This window comes from Drosophila innubila, assembly GCF_004354385.1.
Source record: "Drosophila innubila isolate TH190305 chromosome 3L unlocalized genomic scaffold, UK_Dinn_1.0 0_D_3L, whole genome shotgun sequence".
Taxonomy (NCBI): domain Eukaryota; kingdom Metazoa; phylum Arthropoda; class Insecta; order Diptera; family Drosophilidae; genus Drosophila; species Drosophila innubila.
In genome coordinates this window covers 2,678,891-2,700,379 of record NW_022995376.1, presented here as the reverse complement: position 1 = coordinate 2,700,379, position 21,489 = coordinate 2,678,891, and the positions used below count along the sequence as shown (strand labels likewise).

The 21,489-nt window shown below is 34.6% G+C and overlaps 6 protein-coding genes across 9 annotated transcripts; 5 read left to right on the top strand and 1 right to left on the bottom strand.

The window, feature by feature from the left end:
* Positions 1-101: 101 nt before the first annotated feature.
* LOC117786237 (peptidoglycan-recognition protein LF-like) lies at positions 102-1,315 on the top strand. Its single transcript, XM_034624371.1, has 4 exons — positions 102-152; positions 203-414; positions 650-777; positions 837-1,315. Exons 2-4 carry the CDS (start codon positions 258-260, stop codon positions 1,215-1,217), a joined length of 666 nt encoding a protein of 221 aa, XP_034480262.1. The 5' UTR covers positions 102-152; positions 203-257; the 3' UTR covers positions 1,218-1,315.
* A 933-nt stretch (positions 1,316-2,248) lies between these two features.
* LOC117786438 (peptidoglycan-recognition protein LF) lies at positions 2,249-4,606 on the top strand. The gene is made up of 4 exons (XM_034624701.1): positions 2,249-2,521; positions 2,585-2,733; positions 2,965-3,349; positions 4,078-4,606. The coding sequence occupies exons 1-4, from the start codon at positions 2,377-2,379 to the stop codon at positions 4,509-4,511; spliced, it is 1,113 nt and encodes a 370-aa protein (XP_034480592.1). The 5' UTR covers positions 2,249-2,376; the 3' UTR covers positions 4,512-4,606.
* Positions 4,582-16,909, bottom strand: LOC117786437 (UTP--glucose-1-phosphate uridylyltransferase). Of its 4 annotated transcripts, none has more exons than XM_034624699.1 (9): positions 16,765-16,909; positions 9,146-9,332; positions 8,630-8,721; positions 8,329-8,334; positions 7,704-8,050; positions 7,414-7,639; positions 5,619-5,757; positions 5,146-5,555; positions 4,582-5,013 (listed from the first exon to the last, which is right to left on the bottom strand). In XM_034624699.1, the coding sequence occupies exons 1-9, from the start codon at positions 16,789-16,791 to the stop codon at positions 4,906-4,908; spliced, it is 1,542 nt and encodes a 513-aa protein (XP_034480590.1). In that variant the 5' UTR covers positions 16,792-16,909; the 3' UTR covers positions 4,582-4,905. The 4 variants fall into 4 exon arrangements, with proteins under 4 accessions (XP_034480590.1, XP_034480588.1, XP_034480591.1 ...); XM_034624697.1 differs by lacking the exon at positions 16,765-16,909 and adding an exon at positions 14,857-15,178; XM_034624700.1 differs by lacking the exon at positions 8,329-8,334 and having other exon boundaries at positions 16,765-16,908.
* Positions 10,408-12,165, top strand: LOC117786602. Its single transcript, XM_034624939.1, has 2 exons — positions 10,408-10,884; positions 11,689-12,165. Exons 1-2 carry the CDS (start codon positions 10,408-10,410, stop codon positions 12,163-12,165), a joined length of 954 nt encoding a protein of 317 aa, XP_034480830.1.
* Positions 16,910-17,341: 432 nt separating the features above from the next.
* LOC117787195 (small VCP/p97-interacting protein-like) lies at positions 17,342-18,046 on the top strand. The gene is made up of 4 exons (XM_034625647.1): positions 17,342-17,358; positions 17,428-17,523; positions 17,579-17,746; positions 17,818-18,046. Exons 2-4 carry the CDS (start codon positions 17,461-17,463, stop codon positions 17,830-17,832), a joined length of 246 nt encoding a protein of 81 aa, XP_034481538.1. The 5' UTR covers positions 17,342-17,358; positions 17,428-17,460; the 3' UTR covers positions 17,833-18,046.
* Positions 18,047-18,751: 705 nt separating this feature from the next.
* Positions 18,752-21,245, top strand: LOC117788446. The gene is made up of 3 exons (XM_034627223.1): positions 18,752-19,245; positions 19,838-20,037; positions 20,542-21,245. The coding sequence occupies exons 1-3, from the start codon at positions 18,829-18,831 to the stop codon at positions 20,978-20,980; spliced, it is 1,056 nt and encodes a 351-aa protein (XP_034483114.1). The 5' UTR covers positions 18,752-18,828; the 3' UTR covers positions 20,981-21,245.
* Positions 21,246-21,489: the final 244 nt, after the last annotated feature.

The window sequence follows — 21,489 nt, the reverse complement described above, 5'->3', positions numbered from 1 at the left end:
CAAAATATTTTTGATGAATGTTCTTGATTTTAGAAGTTAGTCTTTTTTTCAGTGTAGAGTACATGTGAAAGCAGTTTATCAAGAAGTTTATTTGCTCCGTTCAGTTCAGATCGGACAACCAGCTTAGCAAGAAGTCAACGCAGCGAGCGCATTAATATAATAAAATATACTATATATAAAATTTAACATTAATAATATAATATAAAATACTAAGAAAATAAACTCTCGGCTGATTAAATAGATTCCTCGTATTCATTATGAAAAATTTACAAACGGAATTCGAGAACGTTGAAGTTCCAGTACCGAATAGAAATGGAAAACATAGGAGGTGTCTAATATGGTTATGTGGGGTTCTCATTTTGCTCGTTTCCGCAGCCATCGTTTACTTTGTCTGGCCAACGAGTAGTAATAAAGGTAAGCTTGATGATGGCAGTGATTGCAGACAAAGTATTCCAATCAATTTATCAATAGGTACAGTTTTCTTTCATTTTATGTGTTCTAAAACGCTTAAAATAACGAGAGATAAATTTATTCGGTTAAAAACGGTGTTTAAAAATGCTTTCAGCTTAGAGTGTGACCATAATTTAATTGACTGGAATATGAAGGTGTTTAAATTTATAATTAATAACAAATCTAATTCGTGGCACAGTGTCACTGCAGGTGATCAGTGTGGACAACTGGGGAGGAAGACAGTCAAAAGGGAATCTCACCAAAGTAGACCTTCCCGTACATCGTGTGATTATATCGCATACCGGTGCCGAAGGCTGTGAATCAAAGGTAAGTAATGTCATAAATTTAAATCTTAATTATTCTCTTATATTCTAATTAACTGCAAGGATGTTTGTGCCGATCGAGTCCGTGTGCTGCAGAACTTTGTCATGGATAGCTGGAATTGGGATCACATTGGCTACAATTTTCTCATTGGTGGCGATGGACTCGTCTACGAGGGTCGCGGCTGGGATGACCAGGGTGCACATACAAGAGGCTATAATGTCGATAGCATTGGCATCTCTTTCATTGGCACTTTTATTCAAATAAGGCCAACAGAGCAACAACTCCATGCCTGTCAGCTCCTGCTGGAGGAAGGTGTGCGCCTCAAGAAGCTCGTTCCCAACTATAAACTCTACGGACAACGTCAACTAAGTCCCACCGAAAGTCCCGGAGAATTGCTGTACGGCATCATACAGAAATGGCCACATTGGACAAATAAAATATAATAACTTTGGTGTATGGACAATAAATCTGAAGTTGTAAATTCTTAGAGTTTGTAAGAAAGCTCAAAAATAAATCGAAATATTATCTTCTTGCATATAAATATATTTTCTAATTAAAGTTAAAATATATAAATATATTTTCTAATTAAAGTTATAATATATTTTCGGTGAGTATTTCTGATATTGAAATTAAAATTCATAAGCAAGATAAAGAAGTAAAGTAAAGAAAAATATAATAGCGAGCAGAAAGCGAAGAACTCTGGTATATTATAATATGTTATGTGGCATATTTGATTAAGCTAATATTAAGACTTGTTTTTTCACAATTGTGATAAAATCAAATAAAAAAATGTAAGAAAATATATATGAAATTATTTTTTTATTAAGATTTGTAATGGGTCTAATCGCGTATTTATTCCCGGTTTTTCCAGAATCTACGTGATTCAATTGAAAGCGTTGTCTAGAGCTCTGCTTCAGACATGATGATCCCAAATGCGTAATACACCATACACCATATGTGAAAAATTTCAGCTGATAGTATAACTCAGAGAAGACAGAACATTACAAATACAGACAAAACATCTAAGAGATAGTGTTAAAATTGAATAAAGAGTCGTACTAACGACTATGAAAATACTCTGGAAATATATGTTAGGTTCACTTTATATAACAACTTAAAAGAGAAAATATTTAATGCAATATAATGATACTATTTTAAAAAAAATTAAAAACTTGCACTAAATGGCTTTAACATTTCCTAAGTTCCATTTAAAATTTTTATTTACTTCATCATTTTCCCATCTGTAACTACCCCATTATCCTCCCAAGCTTACAGGGTATAAGCAGAGCTTTTAAAACGAGCGTCTCATAACTTAATTTGCGCTCAGACAAAAGCTCATTGTCACGTTATTGTTGTTGCACATTTCAGTGCGGGGATTTTTTGCTACCATTAAAAAAAATAAACAAACAAAACGTAGCACATGTGTATGTGTATATTGTGTAGAGTACGTGTGTTAGCAATTTGCGGTTTATCAACAAGTTCGCAGTTCAGTTCAGATCGGGCAACCGGCTTAGCAAGAAGACAGCGCAGCGAGCGCTCTAAAATAAGAAAAAGAAAATAAACTCCGAGCTGATTGAATCGATTGCGTATTCTGTATTCATTATGAAAAACGTACAAACGAGATCAGAGAACGTTGAGGATCAAGCAGCGCATACAAATGGCAAACATATGAGGGGTCTGATATGGTTATGTGGTGTTCTCATGATTCTGGTCTCCACAGCCATCGTTTACTTTGTCTGGATGATGAGTACGTTGATAATGAACCATCTCTATCGATAAGTTCTAAAACATATTAATCGATGCATTGCAGCTAGAAATGTCGACACGCTTAGCAGAGGTTTGCGCATTCTCGATCGCAGCGAATGGCTGGGGGAACCCCCGAGTAGGGTTGAAACCCTCATTGCGCCTATTTCTCATGTTATTATACATCACACAGCGACGGAGGGATGCGAGAGAGAGGTAGGTGTACTTTTTTTTGAAAAACAATTGAATTTCTCCATAGAGAGTTTTCACACAATTGCGTTTTTCGTATTCTCAATTCATTTAAAATACAAAAAAATAATTATACAAATTTTGAAGTCGAGAAATGCTTTAAAATTAAGTTTTTATAAAATAATGCGATCTTTTCCTGCCTAAAAAATTATCCCATTTATAGAAATTATTTCATTAAATATCAATTAATAATTTCAGGAAGAATGCATTTATAGAATGCGCATGATACAAACGTTTCATATGAAATCTATGGGATTTACAGACATTGCTTACAACTTTCTGGTTGGTGGCGATGGACAGGTGTATGTGGGACGCGGCTGGCAGGCTCAGGGTCAACATGTGAGGGGTTATGGAGCGGTATCCATAAGCATTGCCTTCATAGGCACCTTTATCAGTGTGCCACCAAAAAAGAAACAATTGTGGGCAGCCAGAAGACTGATGGAGGAGGGAGTTCGATTGCATAAATTAGACACGGATTATCACATCTATGCCCATAGGCAATTGAGTGCCACGGAGAGTCCTGGCGAGAAGTTGTTCGAACTGATGAAACTCTGGCCACGCTGGTCTGAGGACGTGATTACGCGTAAGTTTACACTGCTAAAAAAACATTGATTTTCTCAACTAATTTTTTGGACAAAAATTATTGATTTTTAGCAACTAAAATATTTATTTTTTTAATTCATGTGTATTTCTTTCAAAGTATTTTCTTAGTTACTTATCTATATATATAAAATTCTTTGTCCAGACTCACTGACTGACTGATCATTGCACAGTGCAAACCTTAAGGCCTAGTAGGCAGAAATTTTCACACAAAATAGATGAAACAATTTTATATGTATATAAAACTCTTTGTCCTGACTGACTGAGCAAACCTTAAGACCTAGTAGGCTGATATTTTCAAACAACATAACTAAATCAATTTTATATGCATATAAAACTCTTTGTCCTGACTACTGAGCATTACACAAGACAAACCTCATGTCGTAGGAAGTTGAAATTTTGTACACAATACATCTGAGAGAAATTCAATGTGAGATAAGAAGGCGTTTTGCGAAATTCGAATTGCAAGGGTGTCAAAGTTTTATATGTGTTTTTTCTTAAAGCTTTTTTATACAAGATAATAATAACATTTTTCAAACTAATATTTTTGATTTAAGAAACTGGTTTTTACCAGAGGTGGCACAGAAAAAGAAACCAACCTTAAATCTCCCAAAAATTATGGAACTTTGGGAATTTTTTGGTTGATTTCGCTTTCTGCTTTCACTTGTCCCTGTCCAATTTAATGCAATTGCTTTCGTTTTCCAATTACAGTGCGTCGTCTCAACCAGGAACCATTAAGACTTGTGGATCGTCCCGTCTGGTTGGCTCAACCGTCGGTGGAAATATTGCTGCCCCTACAATTACCTGTCAAAAAAGTGCGCTTTGAATGCACATCATCGGATTCCTGTGACTCACAAGCTAGTTGCACCTTTCGCATTCGATTCTTGCAAACCTTTCACATCGAGAGTGATCATCACAAGGACATCAACTACAATTTTGTGGTGGGTGGCGATGGCAACGTTTATGTGGGTCGCGGTTGGAACCACAGCTGTGATGTGCCGCAATTCGAGGGAATCGTTGTGGGATTTGTCTGTCAATCAAAGCCAACAACAAGTCAAAGAAAAATAGCAAACGAGTTGCTCTCCAAGGGTATCAAATTGGGAAATCTATCTTCCGATTATCAGCTGATAGATGATCTAGATTAGTTAATAGAATATAGCAAATTATTGTAAGTACACATCGAATTTGTATAGATTAAATTGTTGCTTATAGTTAATTATATAAACATGCCTTTATTCAATATTTAAATTTGACTCAATTTCGCAAATGTGTTTAAAAACTCTCATGGACTTAGCTATATACAAATCTGAAGCACTTTTTATATAAATATATATAAGTATATATACTAAATGACACTTTGTGCTTATTAACAACAATTGAGCTAAATGAAACGCGTTAGATAATTTGGAACTCTTGAACATGGCTACTACATAAACTTAGTTAATTATGCTACAGAGATAATGATAGATTCTGGCATATATCACACATATATATACATCTTATATAGTATGTATATATATATATATATCAATTAATTGCTTAATGATCCAAGATGCGCATGTTGCCAGATACGATTTTGTTCTCCAAAATGGCGCCAGCGGGTATATCAATACGATCACCATGATTAGCAATAATAATCACAGTGCCCTGAAATAGAGTAAGCAGAAAAATTAGGAACCAATCACTGCATAAAATATTTGAGTTAAAATTTTTATATAATGCATATAAATTGATATTTTTAATCAATTTTTAAATTACGAAATACAGAAATAAACTCACCCTCAAGGAGACGCCACGTCCGAAGGTCACATCACCGCTGACCGTCAAATGATCGAGCTCAATAATGTCGGGTATGTTGGCAAATCTACCCAAGAACTCCTTGACTTTGGAGAAATGATTTTCGCCCAGTTTGACAAGCGGTGTGGTGGGGAACATGCGTTGCGGTGACATCACCAAACTGCCATTCTTCAACGTATACAAATTGGACATGACCAGCAACAGATCTGAGGATTTCTTCACAGGCAAGAAACGGGAACGTGGCACATTAATGCCAATGGCGCCATCAAAGCACTTCATGGCCGCACCCACTGCCGTCTCCAGCTGCACAACACGCAGTCCATTCTCCAATGTCTTGTTATTAACAATAATCTCCATGTTCAGTGTGCGTTCCCTCAAAACGCGATCAATAGCTGCAGAAAATAAGTAAAGCATTTTAATCACAGCCTAAAAGTAGACTTTGTTTTGTTATATACCTGCCAGGTTGGCCCAAATATTGTTAGTGTTGAAGAACTTGAAGGTCTTGACCGACTTGAAGTCATCCACATGCTCTGGTGGCACCTGAGCAATTTCCAGCAAGCGCAGCTTGTTCTCCATTTGAATGAGAGTGCCACCCTAAATAGATAAATTTTTTTAGTGAATAATATTTTGATGCAGAATGAATTTAGAGACAAATAATGATCGCAATGATATTCCGCATGAAAATCGGTCAAGTTTTGGCAAAGTTATGGCAGTTTGAAGTTTTGGAAGAAGTGTCAAAAAGAAAGTCAAGGGAAAGTACGGATAAAATAGACAGTGATAAGGGAAAAAAATCGAATTTTTTAAGTGAGTAATATTTTGGTGCAGAATCAAAGTAGAGGCCAAATAATGATCAAAATGATATTCCGCATGAAAATCGGTCGAGCTTTGGCAAAGTTATGACAGTTTGAAGTTTTCGAGAATGGATCAAGGGGCAAGTCAAGGGAAAGTTCGGATAAAATAGACAGTGATAGGGGAAAAAAATCGAATTTTTTAAGTGAGTAATATTTTGATGCAGAATCAAAGTAGAGGCCAAATAATGATCAAAATGATATTCCGCATGAAAATCGGTCGAGTTTTGGCAAAGTTATGACAGTTTGAAGTTTTCGAGAATGGATCAAGGGGCAAGTCAAGGGAAAGTACGGATAAAATAGACAGTGATAGGGGAAAAAAATCGAATTTTTTAAGTGAGTAATATTTTGATGCAGAATCAAAGTAGAGGCCAAATAATGATCAAAATGATATTCCGCATGAAAATCGGTCGAGTTTTGGCAAAGTTATGGCAGTTTGAAGTTTTGGAGGAAGTGTCAAAAGGCAAGTCAAGGGAAAGTACGGATAAGATAGACAGTGATAAGGGAAAAAATCGAATTTTTTAAGTGAGTAATATTTTGATGAAGAATCAAAGTTGAGGCCAAATAATGATCAAAGTGATGTTCCATATGAAAATCGGTCGAGTTTTGACAAAGTTATGGCAGTTTGAAGTTTTCGAGTATGGATCAAGGGGCAAGTCAAGGGAAAGTACGGATAAAATAGACAGTGATAGGGGAAAAAAATCGAATTTTTTAAGTGAGTAATATTTTGATGCAGAATCAAAGTAGAGGCCAAATAATGATCAAAATGATATTCCGCATGAAAATCGGTCGAGTTTTGGCAAAGTTATGACAGTTTGAAGTTTTCGAGTATGGATCAAGGGGCAAGTCAAGGGAAAGTACGGAGAAAATAGACAGTGATAGGGGAAAAAAATCGAATTTTTTAAGTGAGTAATATTTTGATGCAGAATCAAAGTAGAGGCCAAATAATGATCAAAATGATATTCCGCATGAAAATCGGTCGAGTTTTGGCAAAGTTATGGCAGTTTGAAGTTTTGGAGGAAGTGTCAAAAGGCAAGTCAAGGGAAAGTACGGATAAGATAGACAGTGATAAGGGAAAAAATCGAATTTTTTAAGCGAGTAATATTTTGATGCAGAATCAAAGTAGAGGCCAAATAATGATCAAAGTGATGTTCCATATGAAAATCGGTCGAGTTTTGACAAAGTTATGGCAGTTTGAAGTTTTCGAGTATGGATCAAGGGGCAAGTCAAGGGAAAGTACGGAGAAAATAGACAGTGATAGGGTAAAAAATTGAATTTTTTAAGTGAGTAATATTTTGATGCAGAATCAAAGTAGAGGCCAAATAATGATCAAAATGATATTCCGCATGAAAATCGGTTGAGTTTTGGCAAAGTTATGACAGTTTGAATTGGGGAAATATACCTTAACGTCAGCACGTGTCTTGTCGGTCACCTCCATGACGAATTCGACAGGTGTGCTCGCCCTCTCCTCGCCCACGAGCTTATTAAGTATATTCAGATCAACGGTGGCGCCCAGATTGTCAATGTTGGAGAGGAAACAGTACTCGCGACCCTCGCCAATGAACTTCTTGAGCAGCCCAGAGTTGCGGAAGGTGTCGTAGAAGTCACCGTGACCAGGAGGATACCAGCTGAAAGTGTAGGAATTATTAGAATATATGGTAAGAAAATAGAAATATTAAAAATTGTACTCACGCTTCCATATCCTTTTCCACATCAAAGTCCTTGGCGACGGGCAGGAAATGCTCGCGACTGATGCGTGGAAAGCAACTCTGGTTGAAGGTATGAATCTGGACACGGAAACCCTTGTATTTACGCACAATCTTCTCGGTATCCTCGTCGGTATTAAAGGAATTCATCAGCACCAAAGGAACATTCGCATCGTAGGTTTTATTGAGATGCTCAATCTGCTGCACGGTCAGATCTAAAAAGGTCAAATCGGAGCGCACGGGAATAACACTCTTGGGTCCATGGCAACCCATGGAGGTGCCCAGACCACCATTCAACTTGATCACCACCAGTTTATCCAACATATTGCGTATCTGTATTAAAATGTATAGATTAGTTGAAAATTCTCGCTAATTTCTTGCAGTGTTAGCACAAACAAGGAATTTGTTAAGCTGCATTTGGAATTTAGTAAAAAGTGCTAGAGGAACTAAAGCAATAACAACTAAGTTAAACCAAACAACTAATAATAGTTATAATAATAATAAATAAATACAATAAAAGCGTCCATAAGCCCAATTAATTAGAATAGCAAAAGAGAGCGCCAGAGAGAAGCGTAGCAGAATTGAGAATTGAGTTAAGAAAACGCTTTTACCTCATTCTATATATGTGATATGGTATATATAGGCAGACATAAGCCATATAATAACAACGGCAGACAATGAGTACAATTCAGAGTATTCAAATCAAAGTACATGAAAATATGTAGAGATAAAAAAAAAAATAATAATAATAAAATATCGTTGAAAAAAATGTACATAACAGAGTTATTATCATTAGGTAGTTTTGGATTCTTGAGGTAGGCGTAAGTTTTTATTTCGAGTTGAGGATTTGGATAGTATAAGGGCCAGCGAACCTTGAAAAGGGCATCCCAATGTGTGTAATCTCTGACATACCTGCTCATTCTTGGGCGACTTCAGGTTGGAGTAGTTCATCACCGCATTCTCGGGCAGCTTTTGAATTTTATTCCAATCCAATGCGGGACCCTCTGAAAGATAAAAATTTAATCAGTGCTTTTATTCTTATACTTGTATCAAATAATAAATATTACACAATATTTAAAATATTTTTAATACATGACGCATTTATTGACAAAAATTCTTAATTTTAAAAAGAAAATCATTATTAAAAAAATTCGTTGAGATCGAACAATAATTATAAATAAATAAATCGTCTTGAATTTTAAATCTACTATTATTATTTTCTTTCTCTAAAATATGTTTTGCTTTTTAAATTAAAAAAGGGGTCTCCGCCCCCTGCTCGCTTCGCTCGCGGTGAGGTGCGGCTACAGTCGAGCGTCTCTATTGCAGCTATATGATATAGAGGACCGATTTTAAAAAATAATATAAAAATATTTAGGACGCATATTTTTCATTTTTTTAACAACTCAGTGTAGATCCCTTGGAACTTACCCTCTTGCAGAAAACGTCCAAAGAGATCCGCAAAGCGACCCATTTCAGCTTGTAGTGCTGGACGTCTGGCCGGCTCTGTGGTCTGCAATAGACGATCCACATCGTTCTCCAGCAGACGCAGTGCATCGCGTTTGGTCACCTCGTGGAACTCCTTGGAATCAGAGGGAGCACGCTGATGTCCGCGGACCTGTAATAAAAATAGTGAATTATTAATAAGGAAAATAATAGAAACAAATAGAATCATTAATAAGTAAAAAAGAGAGTGCTGAATGTTTGGCCGCTTCTTCTTTCTTTGTCCTAACACTGTATTTATTTAACATGAAATTTTCTAAATAAGATTAAGATTAATAACATTCTAGATAAGATTATAAATTTTTAGCAAACTTGGTTAAAGAAATTTTCTTCAAACTTTACCATGTTTGTTAGTTCTATTAAATCATTTTATTTTCTTTGCTCATTTCTTTGATTTTAATAAACTCCATAAATTCTGTGTTTTATTTAAGATCATCATGAAATTTTCAGAATATAAAAATACAGTTAAAACAAGGAAGTACACCAAAAATCAAGACAATTACATTAAAAATGCTAAAAGTAATCGTAATTTCATCATTTCTTTGATTTTAATAAACTCCATAAATTCTGTGTTTTAATTTAGATCATCATGAAATTTTTAGAATATGAAAATAAAGTTAAAATAAGGAAGTAGACCAAAAATCAAGACAATAACATTAAAATTGCTAAAAATAATCGTAATTTCATCATTTCTTTGATTTTAATAAACTCCATAAATTCTGTGTTTTAATTTAGATCATCATGAAATTTTTAGAATATGAAAATAAAGTTAAAATAAGGAAGTAGACTAAAAATCAAGACAATAACATTAAAATTGCTAAAAATAATCGTAATTTCATCAAAATCCCTTCTTTGTTTCTCTAACGATCATTATAAAATTTTGTGGAATTCAAAACTATTTCAACATTTAGCAGTACTTTAAAAATCAAGGCTTTCAAATTTCAAGCCTGCCTACACTGAGCGAAATTGTGGCAAATGATTAAAGTGTCTAGCAAAGCGCAACAGGTTAAAAAGCACTCAAGTGACAAAAGTTACAACAACAACAATAACAACAACAAGAAGACGTGGAAACATAGACAAATTGTTGGTGTTGTCGTAATGCGTGTTTTGGGGCAATTACAGGCATCGTGTGGCAAGCAGACGATGGCATTGTTGTTAGCGCTTTTGGCGACAGTTTAACAAAGACAGTCATGGCAAGAAGTTGGTCGCCCATTGTGGCAACTCTGCTCCTGCTCAGTCTGAGCCAACTGGCAGCTGGCGGTGTGATGGATAATGTGAATGATGGCTTGAAGCTGGCTGGACAAATGTTTGGCATCAATACGGCCGCTGATGTGGCCAATTTGGTGGCCCAGGCATTTTCCAAGACAACAACACGCAAGAAACCCGATTTGATGAGTGTATTACAACAAGGATTCGAATCACAAAGGCAGTATGAATGGGAGGAGCAGGAGCAGAGTCAGCAACAAGAGGGAGATGATTATCAAGGGGAGCAGCAAACGGAGGCGGAGAATGCACAAGAGTCGCCTCCACTGGATCAAGGATCAAGACGTCGTCCATTGCAGTTCAACAGTGTTCAAATGTTGACAAATATGATGCGCATGATTGGCTTTGATCCACGTAAGCTGGGTGCACTGGCTCTCAATGCCATTGTGATGATTGCACAGGCGGTAAGTTACCCTACAAAACTATATCTCATAAGAAATACAAATATTTTTGTAAGAACAGGAAAACGAATATTAAAAAATGTGAAATTTTAGGGAAACCAAACTTAAAATATGATAAAAAAAAGAAAAAAAAGCAATATGTGGAAAAAAAAAACTAAGAAAAATTTATTTAGCGTACAAAACTTTGGAGATTGGAATAAGAAACTGATTCAGTACAAAACAAAATTAAAAACTTTTATTTCGCAAATATTTTTCGCCTTTGATTGAATCTATTTTGAAAAGAAACTAAGCCGCAGGAAATCATCAAGTAATAATTAAATTTTTAGTTCATATTCTGAAAAAGTTGAACCAGTTTTCAAATGAATTCAAAATACATATTTTAATATCAATTCGAACAATTTTATTCCCAATGTTAGTATCAAAATTTTGATTATTTTGAACGAAAATATTCATATAATTTCAAAATACATATTTTAATATCAATTCGAATATTATTATATTCAATGTAAGTCTCAAAATGTTGATTATTGTGAACAAAATATGGTTAATTTTGTAACTTTTAAATTTATCTAAGAATTCTCAAAGTTTTCACTTTTAAATTAACATGATTTTTAATAGAATCAATTTTGAAGTCGGTGGTTTTTGTTTTATTTTTGCCTTCCAGTTTTGGAATCCTAATTTTAATCTTCTAATAAGATTTAAAATTTTCTTTTCACAGGTTTTATGTTCTCAATTTTGTATCCAAATTTTAGATTCCTCAAAATTATTATTTATATATCCAATTCAACTCTCTTTATTTTCTCTCAGATTGGCAGCACTATTATCCAAGCTACACGTGGTGGGGGCGACAAGGATACTGGACCCGAGGCTCTCTTTGAGCCCAGCGAGCATCAGCCCAGATCTTTGGCATCTGACAGTCCCATCGATTGGTTCCTCAAGCGTCCTGGATCACATACCCAGCGCATGTTGCGTCGCATCATGGATCATAAATTGCCCGAACATGTTGTCGACATGATTGCGGACAAGGAGACAACAGATGGCAACGAAGCCGCCTGCCTGAAGCTGCTCATGTGCAAGAGTTCACCCATCATTTGGGGCATGCAGCAATCTCTGAAGAAGCGTCTGGCGGGCGAACCCGACGAGCACGATGAGGAGAGTTACATGAATGCGAATATGTTCTTCAAATATTTGCCAAGTTTGCATGAATACAAAGAACACGGCGTGAGCTGTGAGACACGTTTTGCCAGGCATTGTCCGCGAAATCTAACTTTAGACAAACCATAGAAATATGGTAACCCTAAACGCGCTAATTATCAAAGAGTTAAATGACTAAGCCGAGGCATGGTAGCTCTAAAAACACGTAAACTAATATTTAATGCAGCTGAGCTGTGGTAACTCCAATTAGAGTGACCCTAAACCAGATTGGGTTATGGTAACCTTTAAAAGTATACTCATATTTATAATCGACTTGTATTATGATAAGTTTGTATTTATTAAACAGCTTCAACTGAACAAAGAAACCCCTAATTAGAGTGACCCTTAACTGTGTTAAAGCATGGTTGCCCTAAATTTTAATAATTCCTTATTTTTGATATTTAATTTCAAAGTTTTTAGAAAGCATCTTAAGCCGAGCAAAGGTAACTCTAATTAGAGAGACCCTACACATCGTTGGGATATGGTAACCCTAAAATATAAGCCTTTATTAAGATTTAACTTGCATTAGGATTAGTTTACATATAATTTAATCGATCTGTTGACAGCATTTTGTGCTCAAAAAAGGTAACCCCAATTAGAGTGACCCTAAGCTGTACTGAAGCATGTCTATCTTTAAAAATAGAAGCAAATATATTATCAACTGGCATTATAATTAGGTTATTTTTAGTCTAATCAGTAAAACAATCGTGTTGTTTTCTAATCGAATCGTAATTCCAATTTGTAGCGACGACCTTAGCGATAAGAGCCGTACCGTTATGGCGCTAATGTTCCATGAAACGACCTCTAAAATGCAACAACTCACTATAATGATCTCCATAAGCTCTATATGTAATGCATAATGCCAAATAGGCATTTTCCTAGCTCGCAATTTACCGCTATCATCATCTGATAAGCAGTCTCTGGCTTATAGCTATGCCAATATCTCACATGGTTTACACCTAAGTACAATCGTACTAATCTAGACCCCACGATTTACTTGCACAGTGATCATGACTTGATCAAATTTTAAGTGCGTGCTTAAACGTAGTAGAGTTCAAATTTAAATGGCTTTAAATTATAATTCATGATTCATAGAAGTTGAAAATATATACATAGATTGAAATTTAAATTTTTTTAATAGAACAAATTAAAAACAACATTTTTTACCAGTGTTTGATATGAAAATTCTGCTCAAAGAACTTTCAATTTATTTAAAAAAAAGTACTTTTCTATTATAAATTATAAATTTTATAAAAAAATTATTGAAAATCAATATTATCAGTTGCTAAAACTATGCCTATTAATCTCTTGAAAATTTTTCTGAAATTATGACAAATTAATACCGTCAATACTCTTTAAATTTCACAATCATAAAAGCAACAGATATCATTAGAAATAGTAGCAACTTGGCTACATAAAGTGAGGGACTTGCTTATCAATAGATTGTTTATATTTTTGTTTATTAATGATTTGGCAAATATGCAATGACAAACGCAAAACTTTTAAATCGTTGTGTAATTATTTGTGAGCTCTGTGCATTGACATTCAGACAAGGTTGCAAATTGAGTTGAGTTGGTAGAAGATGGCAAATCAATCAAGCCACAACACTTTAAGCCCAAATATATACTGGCCAATGACTTATTTTTTTACTGCCACCGACAGCGCCATCTAGCGTTCAGATTTGCGTGTTGAGTAGCAATTAAACATATGCAAAGTATACAATTTTTATTATAGTCGTAATTGCCATAATTAAGTATTTTTTTTTTACGTCTTGATTGCGCATACAAAACAGACAATGTGCCACGCCCACCAAGACGCTTGCATGTGGGCTATTTATAAACGTCGATTGATAAGAAAGATTGATCAGTGTTTGAACTTCAGTAAGGTCAAAACTGTTGGCAGATACGCGTAGGAAAATAGAACAAAGATCATGCTCGTATTAATTTTACCTGCTTTTTATATTTTTTAAAATTTTTAATTGTGAAAAGTTAAGAGCTGCTTAACATTTTTGTCGTAAATGGCTTTTAAAAAGCTTTCAAAGTAAGCTCCAAAGACTAAAAAACAGCTGGCAAAATTGTGTTAATAAAACAACATTCTTTTTTTGCACTCTTTTTATCTCAAAGTTTCTTTGGACAACGAGAGCGTCTTTTTTTTAAGTAATTTGAAACGTTTCAATGTTAGGAAACATAGCGTCAAGATAAGATTGTTGCCAACTACTGTTAGCGATTAACTTTTTACAGATTTAACTACTAAGAATTTAATTGATTTTCCACAATAATTTTAATTATATGCTTTTTTTATAACCTTTAATGCTAATTTTAATGACATTATCTAGTAAGAAATTGTTTGTTATTGCTACAACAATTTCGTTTTCATTTTTATATAAATTTTAACATAAATTTAATGTAAATATGTTTGTTAGTTCCACAATAATTTTATTTGTATATGTTTTATAATATTTAATACCAATTTTAATGTGATTAACTAAGAAGAAGCTTTTTATATCCACAATAATTTTATTTATATATTTTTAATTTTTAATACCAATTTTAACGTGATTAACTATTAAAAATTGTTTTTTTTTTTCAAAACAATTTTATTTTAAATTTTTTTGGAATTTTTGGTATAAATTTTAATGTGTTTAGCTAAGAAGATATTGTTTGTTCTTTTCACAACAATTTTATTTATATTTTTTTTCCTTTTTGTATTTCATTATCAATTTGAATGTGGTAACACTCGCTTCGCACTTGGCCCATATATCGTATAGCTTGGGAAACTTACACCGGCTCGTTGCAGTAGCACATCAATGGGTCTTATAGCTGACGTCATTGTTATACGACTAACTTATGCAAATGTTTATATTTTTTATATATTTTCAAGTTGAGTAACTATACTTTTTTATTTGTCAATTAAGTAATTATTCTTTAACATTTATTTGTTTTTCTTAAACACTTGTATTTCTCCACGTTTAAAATAATTATATATTTTCTATTTGTTTGGCCAAAACAAAAGCGCGCTTAAAAAACAAAACGTTTCCGAAGGCGAACTTTGCGCGTCGACTGTGCAATTGAAAATACAGCTAGAATTCAATATGAATTTGAATTTGAATACAATTTTTCAACACGCGTCGACAGCAGCAGCGGCAGCGCAGTTGGCAGCGACGCTGGCAGCGCGACAAGTGAAGCAGCAACAAGTGATAGCGAGTGTCAGTGTAGAAGTGTGTGTGTGTGTTTGTAACAGCAGTTAATAAAATAAAACTAACAAAAAAGGCAGAAAAATAAATAATAAAAAAAAACACACACAAATTGTAAGAAGCGCGTTCAAAAGACAAGAGACAAGTCAAGTAGCACGACCTCTTAATGAGAAGTGTAGAAAAGTGTAGAAAAGGCAAAAACAATAAGAAGAGAGACACGCTCTCTTCTGTGACAACGCACTTTGTATACCCTTATAAAACACTCAAACTTTACTCCACTTATAAGACAATAGGGAACGTAAACAAGATTAAAAAAATCCAAATTAAAACAATTAGAAGAATCCAGATATATATATTATTTTGAAATTAGAAATACAGAAAAAATTAAAAATTTGTGTTTTAAATATTTAATTTTAGTGTTTTAACTTAAAGTCTTATATTGAGACCAAGAAAAAAACGATTTTAAATAATTTAATATTTAATAAAAAAAATATGTTACTTAATTTTAATCAATAATATTGTTATTTTCTATTTTTTTTAAATATATATTTTAAATAACAAATTATGTATAAAATTCTATATTAAAAATATGTTTTTTTTATTTGAATTAATATAACTCTAACTTTTGTTTTTAATAAATAAAATTTTAAATAAATTGAAGAAAAGAATTATATATGTTGATTAATTACAGGTGTTCTACAACCTATGACAATTTGCAATAATTACTTAAATGTAATGTAACCAACTGCATGACATAACTGTCATACCCTCAGCGTTATAGATAACACAAACTACGCGTAGATTAGAAATTGGTAGACAGAGAGAGAGGCAGGAAATGTAGGAAATAGGGGCAGCAGCTGTTTATCAGCACAGCGATAAACATTCCCCGCCCCCTTTATGACACGCCCACAGCCAATTAGGTCAAGAATTGTCAACCAATATTATCGAGAAATTCGAAGTAAACTTTTGTCTTATCAGACATACATGCTGTTGTTCATGCTCCGATAAGAAGCTCGCAATGGATTCCAATTGGATGTTCATGCTCCGATTATCAGTTAACTATCGATTTCAATTGGATTGCTATAATTGAAAAGCGAAAAATAATAACAAACCAAAACTAAAAACAAATTTGGGCAAAGACAGCTACACGCACATACATATGTACATAGCATACATAAATACACATACACGTATGTACTTGGGCGTCTAGGTCACTTGAAGGTTAACCGTAAACAGTGCAGGGCATAAGAAATTCCAATCAGAAGTGCAACAACCGCCGCCAAAAGTTTCACACTACTATAAATAGAGAGTAAAAATAACAACCGGCAAAAGTTGTTGCATTTTTCTGGAGAATTTGCGCTGCATAAAAAACTGCATTTATGTGAGAGGGAGAGAGAGAGAGAGACTGAGAGAGTGGCAAGTGCAGAGAGCCAAACTGAACGCATGAATGAGAGAGGCAGATAAGCGTAGTTAACAACAATTAAATAAAAACGTACCTTTGCTTCTTGTGGTATATCCAACATATTGTTTATATTATTTTATCAACAGTTAAATTTCTTAGTTTTAGCTTAATTTTAATTACCCGCAATCACGACCACGCAACTCAAAGAATCTTAATAAACTGAATAAAAATACAAGAGCGGTAAGAAAACGATACAAAACTGATGCCGTTGTTGTCTAGTTCTCTAATTGGAGAACGAAGCGGGCACAAAAAATAGAGATGAGCAAGGAGAGCGGAAGTGTGACCAAGTCACTGTGACTCACAAAAAATCACAAGACAAACCAAACTAAAATAAACAAAAGTAATAATAATAATAAATATATAAAAAAATATGGTTTGTAATCATTTCATAAATAATTATTTTACATATTTATTGCACTATAATTACGTTATTAATAACACTTTCTATGATTGCCAATTTAATTAAATAATACAATATATCGTAGCTTTTGAAAAGTCGATAAGTCACCATAAAATGCATCTCTAACAACGAACTAAACAGCTGATTGCTAGTGATGGCACTCTGGCGACGAATCAGCTGTGCGAAATGTCACAACAAAACAAAAGGGGCAACAAGGCAAAGTAAAAAGTAATGCAAAGTAATTAAAGCAAAACTGCGCAAAAAGAAGCCGTACATTAATTAGCATTATCTTCGTAGAGTTTCGTGTGGCAGCAAAAGAACAGCAACAAAATGGGAATGTGTCTATCCTGCTGTGGCAACAGTGCCGAGGAGACAAATCTAATGCCACCCGCAGTAAGTAAAGTGTAAACTAAAGACACGATAATGATACCAAATGCTCCACTTCAAGGAGGAGCGACGTCGACAGCAGCTAGAGGCGGCAGAGCGTCGGCAGCAGGAAAATGAATCACGAGGAGTTAAAAATCTAGATAAAGTGCGTCGTCAGCAACAAAGAGCAGAGGAGATGGAGCGCCGAGAGGAGGAGGCAGCGCGTCAAGGTGGCAACCCTACTTTGCGGGTGAGTAATGATTGTTTAAATAATAATATAAATATAATTAATAAATTAATTTCTAATTTAATTACTTACAGTGGCAAGCAAGTTAAGATCTGGCTCGGAACATAACAAACTTAAATGCAGCTGCCTCGATGTGCCTTTGTCGCCCTTTTGTTGACTGTGTTTCCAGCATTTTTCTATTACATTGTTTTCAAATTTCTTGTGTATATAAGTACTAACCAAAACTACATTTGTGATTACGGCTGGTCCCAAGTATAATACCAAAATTCCACCAAATAAAATTAAAAATTTTAAAACAAACAATCGATCAGTGCTGTGCAACGAATTTTAGTGGCAGCGCATGGTGAAATTAAAACAAGGTCGCCTATTTATTAAAAGAAAATACCAAATATGGTGCTAAAAAGTTGGCTAGTATTTTATCTATTTTGCATCGCAATTTTAGCTATTTTTTCGGATGCTTTCCAGCCAGAAAAGAGTTAGCAGCACTGGTTTGGATTGAATGTGCGCTTAGGGGATTTTTTACAGGCATGAACTGAATGATAAATATTATAGATATTACACTATCATTAACTTTGTAGAGTATTGGAGGGCAACAAAATGGGAACGTGTCAATCCTGCTGCGACCACTGTGAAGAGGAGACAGCTCTAATACCTCCCGAAGTAAGTAATGAGAGAGTAAACTAAATACAATATTAACAATTGTTCCACTGTAAGGAGCAGCGACGCCGGCAGCTGCGTCGGCAACGGGTAATTGAAGAACAAGAAAGAATACGACATCAGCAGGAAAGGGAATGGGAAGTGAACGGTAGAGCATCACAAGGTCTATATATTTGTCTATTTACGTGACACAATAACAATTGAATAAATTAAAAACCTCAAAAAAAATGTACCAACGAATCAAAAATGTACCAGTTATGGTATACCAAAAAAAGATACCAACTGAGGTAAATTGACAACGTCACCTTGTTATTATTTCACCGTGTGCCAGAAACAGCTGTTTTCTTATGCTCAGCGTTTACTGCGCAGTCGGCTTTGTTCTTTAGCACCTGTTGCTCGGTTTTTGTTTTGTTTTTAATTAGATTAAAATGCAATACTATTTGCATTGCTTAATTGTTTTGTGTTTAGTCTGTGCCACGCTTAACGTTTGCCATGGAAAAACCATTAAAAAAGCCGAGGCAAATCTAATAAAACCCCCCGAAGAACTCAGCCCTTTTCAGGGCAAATCGTACCCCTATAAACCAGAAGAGAAGAACCTGCAACGTGTGCAGTCCAATGGAACTGTCCAAACTGATAATAGTTGGCAGGGAAAGTGGTTTCCCTATGCTCCTGGTGATCCGCATATTCCCAAAAAGGAAGAGGATCCAATGTCCAAACTTAGGAACAGTTGGCAAGGAAAATGGTTTCCATTTGCGCCCGGGAAATCACACACTTATCAGCAGGATGGAAAATCTACAAAGCAAACAGTAAAGCAGTCTCCAATTCCCATTTGCGATGATGGCGTGGTATGTTTTTCCCTTGGGATTTACCCCTTTTTATACTCTTGCAGAGAGTATTATAATTTGGTCATGAAATATGTAACGCATTAAAAAAAGATTGGAGGATTAAATTATCCCTGTAAAAAGCTGAGTCTTTATGGCCAAGTCCGTCTGTACGACAGATCGAAAATTATAAAATGTATTAATTAGTAGGAAAAATCTTAATATTTTAAAATTTGAGTTTAAAAATCTCTGTTGTTTCTTCACATATCGCAACTAAATTCATAGATAGTGTATTTAGTACTATTCTTTACATCCTGCTCAAATTTCCCTAAAATCGGACAACTTTAACACATTAAACCCAAGAAAACAAAACCATTGTTTTTAAAAATATCTCAACCAAACTCACAGATAGTGTATTTGGTACTAACCTAAACAACCAGAACAAGTTATCCTAAAATGGGACTTCTATATCGTACAGCTGTCTTAGGAACGATCGTTTGAATTTGAATTTGTGTTTAAAAATCTTAATTTACAGTGCTCTGCAAGGGTATAAAATCTTCGGCTTGCCGCAGCTTTCTTTCCTGTTCAGATAACTCATAATAATTCTATTATATAGCACAATCTGTCTGTTGACTACGACCCGCAAGATATACGCCAGAACTACAATTATCTGTGCATTCAAAGCAATCGCAGCCTCTTCAATCCCAATTTGAATACTGAAGCTCTACTGACGACCCACTTTTTACCGAGTGCCTACGTACCACCTGCCAAGTGTTTGAATGAGTCAATCGGTTACAGTCACGAACCGCCAACCAAGTGAGTAAATGGAGCTGCAAGTAAATAAAAATTAATTATATTGAATTTCTATTAAAATTTCGAAATATAATACTAAGAATACCAAATTTTAGTACACTGAAATTAGGAAAGCAAAAGTACAAAGCTAAAAATTTTGAAATACTAACTAGGAACCCAAAATTATAACCATTATTAGGAATTTATAATTGGGAAAAATAATGAAAAGCCTAAATCAAAAATATTGTTTTTTAAATCACTCGAATTTGAAAATCATAAGTGTTAAAACTAGAAAATTAGCTAAATTTATTTAACTTTTCAAAAGAGTATGAAACCAAAGGTCGAAAGATTAAAGCTTATTTTTGCAAAATTATTAAAAATTAGTTTTTTTAAGTTCTCTTCTTTGCATCCTTATTTATGTTGCTTTAAATTTTATTCTTCGTGTTATATTTCTTAACTTTTGCAATTGCTACAAAAAAGTTCGTCATTTAATTTTAATAATGCAATAATTTCTTATAATTTTTACAGTGGTGCGTTTCGTCCTCTGCCCGCTGTCTATGGCAGCTATAAGTATTTGCCGCCTCAGCGCTATTTGAGGAATCTGGCGGAGGGCGCCATTATCATGTTGTTCCATCCCTGTGCCTACCAGGGACAAGTGCAGCAACTGCAGCACATTGTACAAGGTTGTCTCTATCGCCATCTTATAACACCCTCTCAGTCGCTCTCTCCAGAGAGACCTTTGGCCTTGCTAGCCTGGAGCAACAGTCTGAGCATGTCGGTGGTGGACGAGAAGCAGGTGGCACAGTTTATACGAAAATATGCCAAACAGGGACCTCTCTCATTGCCGAATCTCTCGCGAGTTGTGGAGAAGAGAGAATCGTATAAAGCAGGGCTTTTGACTGAGGCGCATCTTGTGACTGATCTGGATGACAGCGAGCTGTGCGGTTACTTGCAGCAGCACATGTAGCCACTTGTTACCTATTAACTACAACCAAAACAATCGAATACTATATTAGAGCATTAATATAAACTAGTTAATATCAAACGGCATACATTCCTTAAGATATTAAAATTGTTTTGAACTTTGTAAACGTTACACACTGTCATTTCGATATATGGGCTCGACATATCGTTGCGCTGAGTGGACAATAAATTGTGGCGGCTAATCGATAGGCGATAACTATTTTATAGCAAGTTGCCAGAATTTTGACCGTTAAGGCAAACCAGATTTTAAAAAACTAAATAAATTAAATTATTGTAAAAAGTTGTTTAAAAAAGATGTCAAGATGCAAGAATATAAAAAGGCGATGCTTAGGTCCACCAAAATCATAGCACTGACTTTAGTGTTTTTCTTCAATTTAAACCTTTCTTAAAATTGACAGTTCTAACATTAAACATTATTTTAATAAATTAACGCCATACATTTCTTAAAATATTAAATTTTCTTAGTACTTTATTATCGATATGCACGACATA